The 14,579-nt window shown below is 43.9% G+C and overlaps 1 protein-coding gene and 1 non-coding gene across 6 annotated transcripts in view; both read right to left on the reverse strand.

Moving 5' to 3' along the window:
- LOC126990088 (uncharacterized) overlaps positions 1–14,579 on the reverse strand; it is a 39,242-nt gene that overhangs the window by 2,137 nt on the left and 22,526 nt on the right. For all 5 annotated transcript variants that reach the window (XR_007744000.1, XR_007744001.1, XM_050848645.1 and 2 more), the window contains one exon: positions 3,144–3,203. Coding sequence is in view for 3 of the 5 variants with exons in the window: in XM_050848645.1 (XP_050704602.1) it covers positions 3,144–3,203 (60 nt within the window). In the remaining 2 variants the exon portion in view is untranslated. The remainder of the gene's footprint in view (positions 1–3,143; positions 3,204–14,579) is intronic.
- On the reverse strand, positions 11,434–11,507 carry Trnae-cuc (transfer RNA glutamic acid (anticodon CUC)). Its single transcript has one exon. It is a non-coding gene; the product is annotated as a tRNA-Glu (tRNA).

The raw sequence follows: 14,579 nt of genomic DNA on the forward strand, positions 1-14,579 counted from the left end.
TTCTTGATACAGTAGAAGGGTTAAACTACAACCAGGGTCATAAAACTACCCCTGGAAATGCCCACAACTTCTATGAAAGCCCTGTCAGTTTACCGCACTCAGGGGACAAAATGTTTAAGAATACAACACTAATACAACAAATATAATGAGTGTTTTTTAGGTTCTTGGTACAGTAGAAGGGTTAAGTTGTAAAGTTTCGTTCAGTCGGCGCAACATCTGACAGAAGGGGAAGGAATTATAGAAGGGAACAGATCCCAGGAGACGGGACACAACCCCCAATTAATACCTGGTACCCATTCACTGCTGGATGGACAGGGGCGTAGGGTATCGGAAAAGCCGCCCAAATTTTTCCACTCCGCCCGGGAATCGAACCCGGGCTCTCTCGGTTGTGAGCCGAGTGTGCTAACCACTGCACCACAAAGTCCCCTGTAGAAGGGTTAAACTACCACCAGGGTCATCAAACTACCCCTGGAAATGCCCACAACTCCTGTGAAGGCCCTGTCAGAGGTGTGCGCTTGGGCAGGTGACATTTTTCAGTCCTCGCGGTTTCCTACGTAATATTGTGGTTTGCAAAAAATGATCAAATTTGACAAAAAATTACCAAATTGAGTGGATGGAGAGGGAGAGGAGACATTAGCCACACCAAGCTAAGCACAACCTATGCAGCCCTCAGAACGTAGACCTACTGACAGCCTAACGTCACTGCATTTGGTAACGTCATAACACACACACCACATGACGTAGAGACACCAAGTTTGCGGCAGATTGAAGAGGAAGGATGGATAAACAAATGCTGGTATATTCAAAGTTGCCAGGTCAGGGAGAGCCGTGATACTGATAATGTTAAGTGAGCAATTTTCAGGAAGACGTCACATTTCCGTACAGGGACAACCGATTGCATGGTACGTTCCCGCCGCCTTTTAGGGATTAAGCTGGTAGTATTTTTAAACATAACCGCCTCAGTCCACCGCCTTGAAAATTCTCTCATGGTAGGAGTTAGAGGGCTTTCAATGGACTGTTTTGTGACCGTGGTGATAGTTTAACATGGTCTCGCATCTTCAACTGGAAAATTACCCATGAAAACCTGGTTAATCTTCTCTACAGCCCTGCAAAACTCATATATACGGCTATATCAGCGAGAGATTGACCTTCAATAAATGATATCTAAGTTACATAAACGTGTCATAAATATTACAATACACATAGCTGTAGCTCAAAATGTGTTGTATCCTGCATATTTCTTAGATTTTTCTATCACAAAAATGTTTTTCTGGCAGTATCTGAAGCCGCGGCGGAAACTTTTTGGCGCCTGTTTGAAAAGCCCGCTTCCAGAAGGCTTACAGCAGCTTACCGCTCAGCCGCCCAGAAGGCGTACAGCAGTTTGCGGGTTAATGAAAGGACCTCCAGCAAAAATTAACGTAGCCGATCCCCAACCTAGCCGCGGTCCTAGATATCGTTACCCTGAGGAGGCAAAAAGCTTAATAGTGGAGATGCTGCAAGACATGGAAGACAGACAAATCATAGAAGAGTCAACATCCGGACGGCAGTAAAAGAATGTGTTTGGATTACCGTCACGTGAATAAACACCTCGTCACAGATATTCATCCTTTACCGAGGTTAGAGGAGCTAGTAGACCAAGCAGCTGGTCATGATTTCTATGCAACCCTGGACATGCGCGAAGCCTACTTTCAAATCCTCCTGGATGGGGATAGCAGAGGCCTTACAGCCTTTAGTGATGGGGTAACCTTAAATAGATTCAGGAGACTTCCTTTTGGACTCAGTTGCTCCCCAGCCATCTTCACACGTCATATGGCTGTTCTTCTATCACCATTGTTAAAGGAGGGTTGGATTAAGAATTACTTGGACGACCTCATAATTTGGGCCCCCGATTTTTCTTCACTTACTCAAAGGCTGAGAAAGACCTTCACGGTACTTAAGGAAAATGGTATTAAACTACATCTGAGCAAATGTGAAATAGCTAAAAATAAAGTTACTTTCCTTGGTTATAGGATATCTAAAGAGGGCAGTCAGCCAGACCCAAAGAATGTAGAAGCAGTTCTTGAAATGAAACCACCTACTAAAGTAAAGGAAGTTAGGAGATTCTTGGGTATGACAGGGTTTTACAGAAAGCATATCCCTAACTATGCAAAGATTGCCACGCCCCTAACTAATCTCACCAGAAAAACCCAACCTTTTAAATGGACTCAACAGTGTCAAACTGCTCTTGAAACACTAAAGGAATACCTCACTAAGGCCCCTGTTCTTGTGAGAGCCCAACCTCACCAACCATTCTTTGTTACCACAGATGCTAGCAATACCCACGTAGGAGGGGTCCTAAGTCAAGCTCAAAGTGATGGCGAGGCTAAGGTTGGTATTGTCAAATGCTCCCGCCCCTCACACCAACTATTTCCAAAGGTCAAAAAGGAGGTTAATCGAGTTCTAATGAGTGTTCTTTTAGGTTCACGGTACAGAAGAAGGCTCAGACTACCACCAGGGTCATAAAAGTACCCCTGGAAATGCCCTAAACTCCCACGAAAGACTAGTAAATTACGTTTTCTTGGGCGCAGAAATGTTTAAAAATATGGCCCTAAACCCCTTGGTTATTTCTCTAAGAAATTAAACTCAACTGAAAACAGGTATTCCGCAACTGATAAAGAAGCACTAGCAGTAGTATTAGCTTGTCGCCACTTCCATCATTATTTATGGGGTACTAGATTTACCATCCTAACTGACCACCAACCCCTCACTAGTATATTCAAGAGGAAAACAAAATCAGCTAGAATGAATCGCTGGATAATGTGTGTGTGTGTGTGTGTGTGTGTGCCCTTCTGTGCAGGAAAAGAACGTGTCCGCCATGTACCATCTGACGCCCTTCCTCACGTGCCAGAACTATCCGTGGGAATGCCAAAAACTCCTCCCAAAGCCTCGTCAAATGTGTTTCTTTAGGTTCATGGTACAGGGGAAGGGTCACACTACCTCAAGGGTCATAAAACTACCCCAGGACATGCCCAAAAAGCCCTACTATGAAAGCCTTACAGAAGTGAGTTTGGGCGTTGAAATGTTTAATAATCAGCCCCTTTAACCTAACCTATCCAAGAGCCAGGAAGGAAGGAAGAAAGGAAGGAAAATTATTTAACACTCACCAATGGAATGTCTGTCTGTCAGTCTTCCTCTTCCTCTTCCTCTTCTTCTTCTTCTAGTCTCTAAAGATAAGTAAGGATAAGTAAACAGTTGATAATTCATTTTTTGAGGTCATTATAAATTCTTTTCAGGCTAAAATTATAGAAAGAGAGAGAGAGAGAGAGAGAGAGAGAATCCAAACAATTCACACATACAATAGCCCTACAATAATAAAAAAATTTAATCATAACTTTAGTAAAACAATCTTTGAATGCATAATATATAACCTAACCTTTGAATATAGTGCATAATAATAATAATAATAATAATAATAATAATAATAATAATAATAATAATAATAAAATAGTGTTAATGAAAAATTATGCTGGGCTTATGAACATACATGTACAGGTGCAGAAAATATTAGCAAAATTCTGTACCGTCCTGAAACCCTCACTTAAGGGTAAGGTCAGGATAAGTTAAGGTAAGGTTAGGATATTAAGGTAAGGTCAGGATAGGTCAGATTCAGGTTACCTTGGAGTGAATTACGTTAAGGGGATCATTTTAAGGCAAGTTTAGGGTAATTCAACTGTAGTTTTAGGTAATATGAGTGAATTACATTAGTTTAGGGTCATTCAAGACAGAGTAAGGTTACTTTAGGGTGAATTAGATTAAATTCAGACTGCTTATGACAGACTTTCGGCACTTAGGGAAGCTTTGTTTTGATCGTTACCAATGGCGCCGATTGATGCTATAGTTTTCCACGTGAAACTGGCCTATGGGGTGGTGGCGGCTGCAGAGGAAGCGAGAGGGGTTGAGAGTGTGTGGCAAGGCTAGGCTAACCCCACTACCACCCCATCGGACAGTTTTAAGTAGAAATTCTACGGCGGCGATCATTGGTAGCGATCAAAACAAACAAAACGACTGTGAAAGCGGCCCTAAGCCCCCCCCCCCCAAGAAAATTAACATGCTGTATATTAAGGAAACAGTTGTATGCGGCAGAACAAGGAATTTTTAACTCAGGATAATTGACAGCACAGTGATACCTCAGTTCACAGCAGCTACATTATACAAGTTGTACGAGTGTTTGGATTTACAAGCATCAAAATTCCCTGAAAATGCCTTAGTGTACGAGTGGTGTGTAGAAGAAGCACCCTGTTTGTACCAGTCAGGGACGCCAGTAAAACAATGTGAATGGGAACTTGGAAAGTAAAGAAAGGAAGGAATTATAGGAGAAGGGAACAGACCCCAGGAGACGGGACACAACCCCCGATTAATACCTGGTACACTGCTGGGTGGACAGGGGCTACGTAGGGTATCGGAAAAGCCGTCCAAATTTTTCCACTCCACCCAGGAATCGAACCCAGTTTCTCTCGGTTGTGCGGCGAGTGTGGTAACCACTGCACCACGAAGCCCTCTGTGCTGCAAGACCAGAGCGCTCAGAGCATAAAACAATGTGAATGGGCTGCATTGTACACTCACAGAGGTGGCACCCTCCTGAACACTTACGCTTGTGCTGTAGTGTGCGATCTCGGTGTTTTGAGCAGTACATTCATTTTGTTTTCAACTTTTGGGTTTGTGAGGAAAACAATGTAAGGAATCAAGCTGGTAAACCGTGCCAAGACTATTTGTTAGTGTTGCAAGAGTTAACCCCTTATGCAAGAGTTAACCAGGATCTTCACTCTTTCATCCCTATACTGTCCAAACCCCTTATGCAAGAGTTAACCAGGATCTTCACTCTTGCTAAACGCTCACAGCGAGGGTTAGGCGTATTTGCTGGTGTTGGTAAACGCTCACTGCGAGCTCCAGCCGCACTCAAATCTCCCGTGTATAAGTGTTCCAACACTATTTATCACAACACAGGATTGCCAATTGAGTGTGTTCTTCACTAAATTTGGTGGAAAATCATATCAGCCCAGCGCGGCAAATCTATGGACGAGTAACTGGTGGATGTTCTTGCCCAATATAGCGGCATTTTTGGATAGCTTCACCTGACTGATTCTTTGACCAAATAGTTGTAAATATTGCAGTTGGCAATACAACCTTGCCAGAATCTCAAGGAAAGATGTCCACAGTCCCCTCAATACGCCTGATCATCCCGCACGCACCGACGTAAGTGTTAACATTCAACACTCCCTGAACGTGCATGTGCGTTCGCAGGAGAGGCATACATAACCGACTCCTAAAGATCTGGGCCTCCTCTTTCCAATGGTGTTTTTGGTTTTTAGTTGTGATGAATAGTTTTTGAGATACAGAGGTTAAAACAGACCCCCATTGGGATGCCTGAAGGGATAGTCGCGACCCATCCCACACGCAAAGAAAGGGTTAATACATTATAAGCAATGGAGGTGGCCACACTGGCAGCGAGCTGACTGACGAGAAAGCGAGAAGAGTTGACGAATGAGTTTTTTCACGCGAGATCGCTCGGTCAGAAGGAGTGACATCACAGACATATAATATTTGCCGTATCTCAGCCATACATTACATAGGACATTTTGGTTGACACCGCTAAATGCAGCAGTGATTGCAGAACTTGAATATGTTTGTGAAAACTCAATAAAACAAAAACTAACTGGCGAGTTGAAGTTAATTAACCGTTTAGGAAAAAGTTAGAAGCTTTCAGCATCATATTCCTCTTGGCAATAACTTAATTGATTCACCTCTTTTGGCTTTGACTAGAGTCTAAAATTTAGATCCAAACTATAAAACGCAATTATTGACTTTCTAATTGGTAAAACCAGTCCAAAAAACTCTTTATGAATGCAACTCATGGCATTGGTCTTTATTAAGATCATTCTTAAGCTCTCTGAGGTCATTCATAATCAGAGCAAGGGAATAAACAGAAAGATTGTTAGGAGTTAGGTGATGATAGCAGAGGATTAGCAATTAACTGTTCCCTCAATGCTCACAAGTCCCGGGCCGGAGCTGGAGTCTATCATCCGAGCTAAGATAAGCCTCGATGGCAGTCACCTGCCTCCACCTTCCACTCCCATATCGAGACGAATCTTAATAATCACCGCCTAAAGGACTAACTACACTATCAAAGAAAGAAATTACAATATTGAAGTGTTTCCTTCATAAAATAATAAGTAACTGACCTTGCTGAAATTAAATAAAAGTGCAAGGATAATTTAACCGTTGGAAACAGCCCATGCCGGAGAAACACAAAACATCCCTTCAACCCGGGTGGCTAGCCAGGCACACTCCTCCTTCCATCTCTCACCAAGTCAAGACCTCAGCACTCCACCCATTAACTCGCTGCAGTGCTTTCTATCAACAACTCCAGGAATACTACACCCTGCGGACATCTCTCCTTCAGGTTATGGCAAGGGAGCATTGCCAACTGCAATATTTACAACTATTTGGTCAAAGAATCAGTCGGTGATAGGTGAAGCTAGGCAAAAATGTTGCTATATTGGGCAAGAACATCCACCAGTTACTCGTCCGAAGATTTGCCGCGCTGGGCTGATGTGATTTTCCACCAAATTTAGTGAAGAACACACTCAATTGTCAATCCTGTGTTGTGAGAATTAGTGTTGGAACACTCTCATACACGGGAGATTTGAGTGCGGGTGGAGCTCGCAGCGAGCGTTTACCACCACCAACAAATACGCCTAACACTCGCTGTGAGCGTTTAGCAGTGAAAGGGTTAAGGCAGCGAGGCCGCTGACTGGGTGAGTGCCGGCGATGACGTCATCGGACTCCCAGCGAATCACAAGCATGTTTTCAGAGCTCAGCCAATCGTAGTTTATTTTATTTTTTTTTAATGTGAGTGACTATTTTGAGTAATTATCAAACCCAAAAGTCAGACCCACGTGTGCACAAAATATTTTTTTTCATATTGGTTACTTTATTCAATTAGCGCGACCGCTTCATCCACCTAATTCCTGCATTAAATGGGGCTCTACTGTACTTGTTATATTAAAAAAATGATCCTCATCATCAATAAATGAAAATGTATAAAAATAATCAAAGAACATCAACAAAATGAAGCATCAGCTTTGTGCCAAATGGTGTGCAGGTGGACACGTGGAAAGGGTTAAAGGTCAGGTACTACGGTATGTCAGGCTTATCAGGACCGTCATATTGACCTACTAGGGTCAAAGGGGAATGCCTCCTAGGTTAATGTAGGGTAACGTGGGTTACGGGGTTAATGTGGTGGGCGTCGGCCATTCCTCGAGGCTTGAGTGTCAACAAACCATCGATCCGATAGTGGGCTGAAAGGAGGACGAGGTAGTAGCAGGCTGGGTTCATACTGCTAACACGGAAGGACTTTGGAACTGGAAGAGGGACTCTGGAACTGGAAGGAGTATCTCTTCCTAAATAAGGCGTACGATTCTTTCCTCTTCGTTTATTAGCGCCTAGTATCTCCTGTTATGCCACAAAGTATCTCCTGATGCCACAATATTATGTCTTCCTTAGTGTCTAAGGTTCTTCTGCCTCCCACAAGTGTACCAGTACATTCATGTTAACGATGAGTAGTAAGGGTTGTCCTGCCACGGAATATAAGGATAAGGTTTACATTCATGTTCATATGTCGGACTGTAGAGAGTTGCCCTGTCCCGGAAAATGTAGAGATGAGGTGTAGTGTACCTCACATTGTAATGTTTCATGATCGGCTTGCAGGTTTGACCACTGTGCAATAAGCGTGGCGTGAGTTCGACGCGGTTTCAGTCATCCTTGGCATTCACTCAACAAGCGCTGGTCACCGCGCTTGCAAGCTTCAAATGGTGTGCAGAAGAACATTTATAAAGCCGCATAAAGCAGACTACTAGTAAGGAAGAGGTTCCAATAATGACATGTAGGCCAGTCACAACCAAGAATGTGGAGCCAAATACTGAATAGTGAGGGAAGCTGCAATATATTCTTCAAGTACTATTGTGAAATAAATCCATAGAATAATAGCTGGGCCGAGTCTTGGGATGGCTTGGGAGCTTCTCATGGTGGGCTCATGTTACTGAAGACAGAAGGCTTGTAGTACTTAAGAGGGGAATTGGAAAAGGATTAAAAGGTTGGATGCCAAGAGGGGGTCAATGTATACCAATTTCTTCCGTGGGGGACATCAGGCTTCTACGGAAAAAGGCTCAAAAGTAAGATAAGAAAACTTCTGACACAATAAATAAGATTATACCTCAATGGAGACCTTTGGTACAAGATCCTTGATGAGTGCCTTCAATATCTGGCCATTAGTAAAGTGCCAACACCAAATTATACCTCAACGGAGACCTTTGGTACAAGATCCTTGATGAGTGCCTTCAATATCTGGCCATTAGTAAAGTGCCAACAACAAATCTCATGATAAGGAGATTTATATTATGCTGGTGAAATCATGTCACTAAGCTGGTGGCATAACAGAGCCGGTAAGCAGAGGTGGGCAAGTGCGGTACTCAGTGCGGCAGTACCACAAAAAAAGTACCGCAAGATTTCTAAAACTAATGCACTACCGCGGACCACACTAAAAAATCCTGCAGTACTTTCAAAACTATCAAAGACGACATTTGCAGCGCGGCAGCTCACAGAAAAGGGTTTGTTTTGCAGTGAATCGGACTCAGTCAGTCATCAGAAGCAGTGATTCAATCATTCTGACTTTTCAGTTATTGTTCAAAATTAAATACTAAGTAGACAGACTAAACTACCTCACTGCCAGTCTTCTCTAGCCCGTGCGGTGCCGGCCATTTCAAGGCGTCCGTGGTGCAGGCAGATGTTTCATTCTTTATTTTAAGCATGTTTCCTTTGTTTGGATAGCCAGGATAGCCACTTGATCTTTATTTTAAGCATGTTTCCTTTGTTTGGATAGCCAGGATAGCCACTTGATCTTTATTTTAAGCATGTTTCCTTTGTTTGGATAGCCAGGATAGCCACTCAAGTATTTTTTTATTTTGACTACCACTACCGCAGTACCGCACACTGCGTACCGCACTGGGAAAGAAAAAAATGGGACCGCACCACTCCGGAAAAAGTACCGCACTACCACAGCCGCACTGCTGATTTTTCAGTACCGCGCCCACCTCTGCCAGTAAGCAGTCATGGCTACTAGGTGATAGGGCTGAAAACCATGGAATGATGGCACCAGTTAATTTCTCTAGTATAAATAGTTCTTAAAAGTGCAAATACATAGGACTGAATAATAGCAACGGCAGAGTCTAAAATTATAAGGAGTATTTGAGCACATAAAAGGATTAAATAGAGAGAGATGTTCCAGTGCTTCCTAACAAAGTCAGAAGTAGGTGACCACCAGACGCGTTACTGCTAAAGTTCCGGAGAGATAGTGGTGTGTCATTATGTGCCCAGATCTACTAGACACATGTTTGGTGTGTTTGAGCCATCCCAACATTATGACTCACAGTGGAGGAGATAGTGGTGTGTGCCCAGACCTACTAAACACATGTTTGGTGTGTTTGAGCCATCCCAACGTTATGACTCACAGTGGAGGAGATAGTGGTGTGTGCCCAGACCTACTAAACACATGTTTGGTGTGTGTGAGCCATCCCAACATTATGACTCACAGTGGAGGAGATAGTGGTGTGTGCCCAGACCTACTAAACACATGTTTGGTGTGTTTGAGCCATCCCAACGTTATGACTCACAGTGGAGGAGATAGTGGTGTGTGCCCAGACCTACTAAACACATGTTTGTTGTGTGAGCCATCCCAACGTTATGACTCACAGTGGAGGAGATAGTGGTGTGTGCCCAGACCTACTAAACACATGTTTGGTGTGTTTGACCCATCCCAACGTTATGACTCACAGTGGAGGAGATAGTGGTGTGTGCCCAGACCTACTAAACACATGTTTGGTGTGTTTGACCCATCCCAACGTTATGACTCACAGTGGAGGAGATAGTGGTGTGTGCCCAGACCTACTAAACACATGTTTGGTGTGTTTGACCCATCCCAACGTTATGACTCACAGTGGAGGAGATAGTGGTGTGTGCCCAGACCTACTAAACACATGTTTGGTGTGTGTGAGCCATCCCAACGTTATGACTCACAGTGGAGGAGATAGTGGTGTGTGCCCAGACCTACTAAACACATGTTTGGTGTGTTTGAGCCATCCCAACGTTATGACTCACAGTGGAGGAGATAGTGGTGTGTGCCCAGACCTACTAAACACATGTTTGGTGTGTTTGACCCATCCCAACGTTATGACTCACAGTGGAGGAGATAGTGGTGTGTGCCCAGACCTACTAAACACATGTTTGGTGTGTTTGACCCATCCCAACGTTATGACTCACAGTGGAGGAGATATTGGTGTGTGCCCAGACCTACTAAACACATGTTTGGTGTGTTTGACCCATCCCAACGTTATGACTCACAGTGGAGGAGATAGTGGTGTGTGCCCAGACCTACTAAACACATGTTTGGTGTGTTTGACCCATCCCAACGTTATGACTCACAGTGGAGGAGATAGTGGTGTGTGCCCAGATCTACTAAACACATAAAGTCCTAAAAATATTAAAGACAATTAGTCTGAACAAGGCAACAAATAACACAGAGGAGCCATTATGGGAAGGCTGTAAAGGAGCTTTCAATTCTTTATGAAGAGTTCAAATCATTTTTCTCCCTGACAAAGATCAGCGAGGAGAAGCCCAGTGAGGCAGCAACACCATCAAGATAGTGGAAATTCACTTTACTGACAAGTTGAAGATTCTTGGAGAAGGTTCAAAGATGGAGAATAGATTAATTATAATTTTCAAGATTGAGAAATTGAAGTTTTTCTGTTGTGGGGCAAAAAGCTAATTTTAGAAAAAGGTTTCATATTAAATATAAAGACTAGGAGGAATCTTAGGAGAAAAAGAAAACATAAATAAACTTTTTTGTGGCATAATTAAGGAATTCATAAAAAAGAATAGGATCACCTCAATAATTAAGTTAAGGTTTAAGGGGGGGAGGTTTCAATTGATAAAGAAATTCAGTTTAAGAATGAGTTAATACAAGTTCTTTCAATAACAATAGATCTGTGATTTGCTCCACAAATTTCTGAACACTGCCTGTAGAATAGTCCAGGCCGGTTAAAATCTTGATTGATTAAGTCGGCCTGGAATTGCATCTGCTTTAATACCTAGAGATGGGACGGTTCAGGAATGAGTGACTTTGGCTGCAGTAATTACGACCAGAATTTTGGAAAGTTTTGGAAAGTTTTGTTAAGTGGGCAGCGCAACATCTGTGGTCATATGCCGGAGAGAGAGACAGGAGGGTAAGGAATTATAGGAGAAGGGAACAGACCCCAGGAGACGGGACACAACCCCCGATCAATACCTGGTACACTGCTGGGTGGACAGGGCGAGGGTATCGGAAAAGCAGGAAAAATTTTTCCACTCCGCCCGGGAATCAAACCCAGGCTCTCTCGGTTGAGAGCCGAGTGTGCTAACCACTGCACCACGAAGCCCCCGCCCGAATTTGGGTATTTATTGGGAGTACAGTCCGGTTATCTACATCTAACAGACAAAATCCTGAGGCTTCTAATTCGTTAAACGGAACTATGTATCAATCAAACTCTACCTGTAAAAAATCTGAGTATTCGTATCTTCATTGATGTCCGACTGTCTTAAGAGTTACTGAAGGGTTATTGACTTCATGGAGAAGATATTGGAGGGAAGGAAGACCAATATAAATCAGAATGAAAGCGGGGAGAGATGTTCAAATTACTACTTCAATAGCTGGATTTTCTAGTATAATGTAGCGGTTAATATTACAAAATACAGTTGTTGTTATGTAGCCTACAAATGTTACGTTTACTAGTACAATTACTAATATAATATGGTCGTGAAAGAAAGTTAATTGTTCTATGAGAGGAGAAACTATCTTGGATGTTTAATTAAGTATGCTGCTCATGTTGCCATACGTTGGTTCTAAAAGAAGAATTTTCTTCCTTATAGGAGCTTAACCCGTTAGCAGCGACGGGCCAAATTTGTGGCTTTACCGTGTAGCAGTGACGGGCCAAATTTGTGGCTTTACCGTGTAGCAGTGACGGGCCAAATTTGTGGCTTTACCGTGTAGCAGCGACGGGCCAAATTTGTGGCTTTACCGTGTAGCAGCGACGGGCCAAATTTGTGGCTTTACTGTGTAGCAGTGACGGCCAAATTTGTGGCTTTACCGTAGCAGTGACGGCCAAAATTGGGGCTTTACCGTGTAGCAATGACGGGCCAAATTTGTGGCTTTACTGTGTAGCAGTGACGGCCAAATTTGTGGCTTTACCGTGACAGTAGCCAAATTTGTGGCTTTACTGTGTAGTGGCTTTACCAATGACCAAATTTGTGGCTTTACTGTGTAGCAGTGACGGGCCAAATTTGTGGCTTTACTGTGTAGCAGTGACGGGCCAAATTTGTGGCTTTACTGTGTAGCAGTGACGGGCCAAATTTGTGGCTTTACTGTGTAGCAGTGACGGGCCAAATTTGTGGCTTTACCGTGTAGCAGTGACGGGCCAAATTTGTGGCTTTACTGTGTAGCAGTGACGGGCCAAATTTGTGGCTTTACAGTGTAGCAGTGACTGGCCAAATTTGTGGCTTTACCGTGTAGCAGTGACGGGCCAAATTTGTGGCTTTACCGTGTAGCAGTGACGGGCCAAATTTGTGGCTTTACCGTGTAGCAGTGACGGGCCAAATTTGTGCCATGATATAAACCCCCAAAATAGATGATACATAATGTGATCACAAATGCTTTGATATAAATTATGAAATGGTTTGTGTGAGGGGCGATTTTTCCTCATTTTTCTCACTTAGAGGGACCATTAAGAAACATGATCCCCGCTGCTACCGGGTTAAATGTCTATCTGCCATTTTTCAAGTTAGTACTAAGGGTAATTTCTATGTATGAATGATCTGCTGGGGGGTAAGCATGCTCTCATTCAGTTGAAGAGGGTAGGAAAGGAGAAAAACAACGGGGCGGTTAAGACACGAAACCTTCTCAAACAATTAGTAATAGGAATCCTAATGTGGCTACAAAAGAAATTCTTGAGCCTAGGGATGACACCATGTTTCAAGTTGCGTATGCGTCTGGGTAATCTACGGCATATAACAAAGAAACACTCCAGCATGCAAGGTGTGCTCCCACATGAGTGTCTGCGAGGGAGCCAATCAAGCACTGAACACAATCCATATCACGATACATGCCCTTGTGTGTCGGCCTGGATGTGGAGGCAGCCAACATTCTTTACAACAGTTTGTAATGAAATCAGGTTCATGATATAATGATAGTAATGTTAGTTTTTCAGACATTTTTGGACATACAATAATGCTATTTATCCTTATAATATGGCACTAGCCATTCCACACCCTAACTGCTTTAATGGAGGAAACAGAATCTTCCAGACAGTTGCATCACAGCCTATTGAATGATCAGTGAGGGTTAATTATTGTACATTATGTTATGTGTTGGTTGTTGGGTTTGTAACTCCATTCCATTCCATTGAGATTAGAGATGCTTGATCAAGTTGGCAGTCGGCCTCCATACCTGGGAGTAAAGCACTTCTTTGAGACGCTGTTTTGCCGGACCCTGACTGGTGGCAGCGGGAAGCAACGTAATGATGGACTCTGCGCCCACGCTCCGCCCGCAAGAGGTGCCCCTGACGCTAACCTTCGGCGACGACACCCCGGCAGCATTCTGGCCGTTTCACTACACCAGGGATGCCAACGTCTTGCGAGGGGTGAAAGTGTGGGATAAGCCGGACTACCGGGCTGTCACTACGTCAGCTGCGGGGACAGACGGCTGCATACGCAGAGCAACGAGTGCAGCTGAACGCAGAATGGGGGCCAACACACTGGACCGCCCGTCATCGACCGCTGACGCTATCGAAATCAGGATCCTGCACTTCGAGGAACAACAATTTGGAGAGGGGCCGAGCGACTTCATGACACAGCTACGACAGTTAGGCTGGACGGCATTCGAGACAGAGAAGCGAGGCTGCACATAATCAAAGAGAAGTGGATGGAAAATGACGAGACTGCAAAGAGTTACACGGCTGTAATGAAGAAAGCCGAGTCGGCTTTGTCCGCAAAGACTGCAACTTCAGCTACAGGCCAATCAGGAGACTTAGTGGGAGGTGGAATCCTTGCGCATACTACGGCCAGACAGCCATCGCTCGGTAAAGGACATATGCGAGCTACCGAGGCCGGTGGCAGCAACTCGTCAATCGAACCGACCCACTCCCAGCTCTAGAGTGTCGCCTTCTCCTCCAGCCAGCCGAGGAGCAGCCACACATCAGTTATAACAGGGCCGTGGCTGCTGCTACTCTTCCATAGAAGAGGCTATGTGAGAACCCTTCCTGGAAACCACCGGGCAGGATTTTTAATGACTCCCGCTATGCACGGCGGGCAGCGACACAGGGATCCTGGATTGCAAAATACGTCACTGGTAACCCAAAATTAGAAAAATATCTACTAAATCTGGGAAAAAATTTGATGAAATCATTTTTCAACTGATTTCAATAGCCAAGGGGATCAACATTTACTAAAAAAAAGAT

This window comes from Eriocheir sinensis, unplaced genomic scaffold (assembly GCF_024679095.1).
Source record: "Eriocheir sinensis breed Jianghai 21 unplaced genomic scaffold, ASM2467909v1 Scaffold1445, whole genome shotgun sequence".
Taxonomy (NCBI): Eukaryota; Metazoa; Arthropoda; class Malacostraca; order Decapoda; family Varunidae; genus Eriocheir; species Eriocheir sinensis.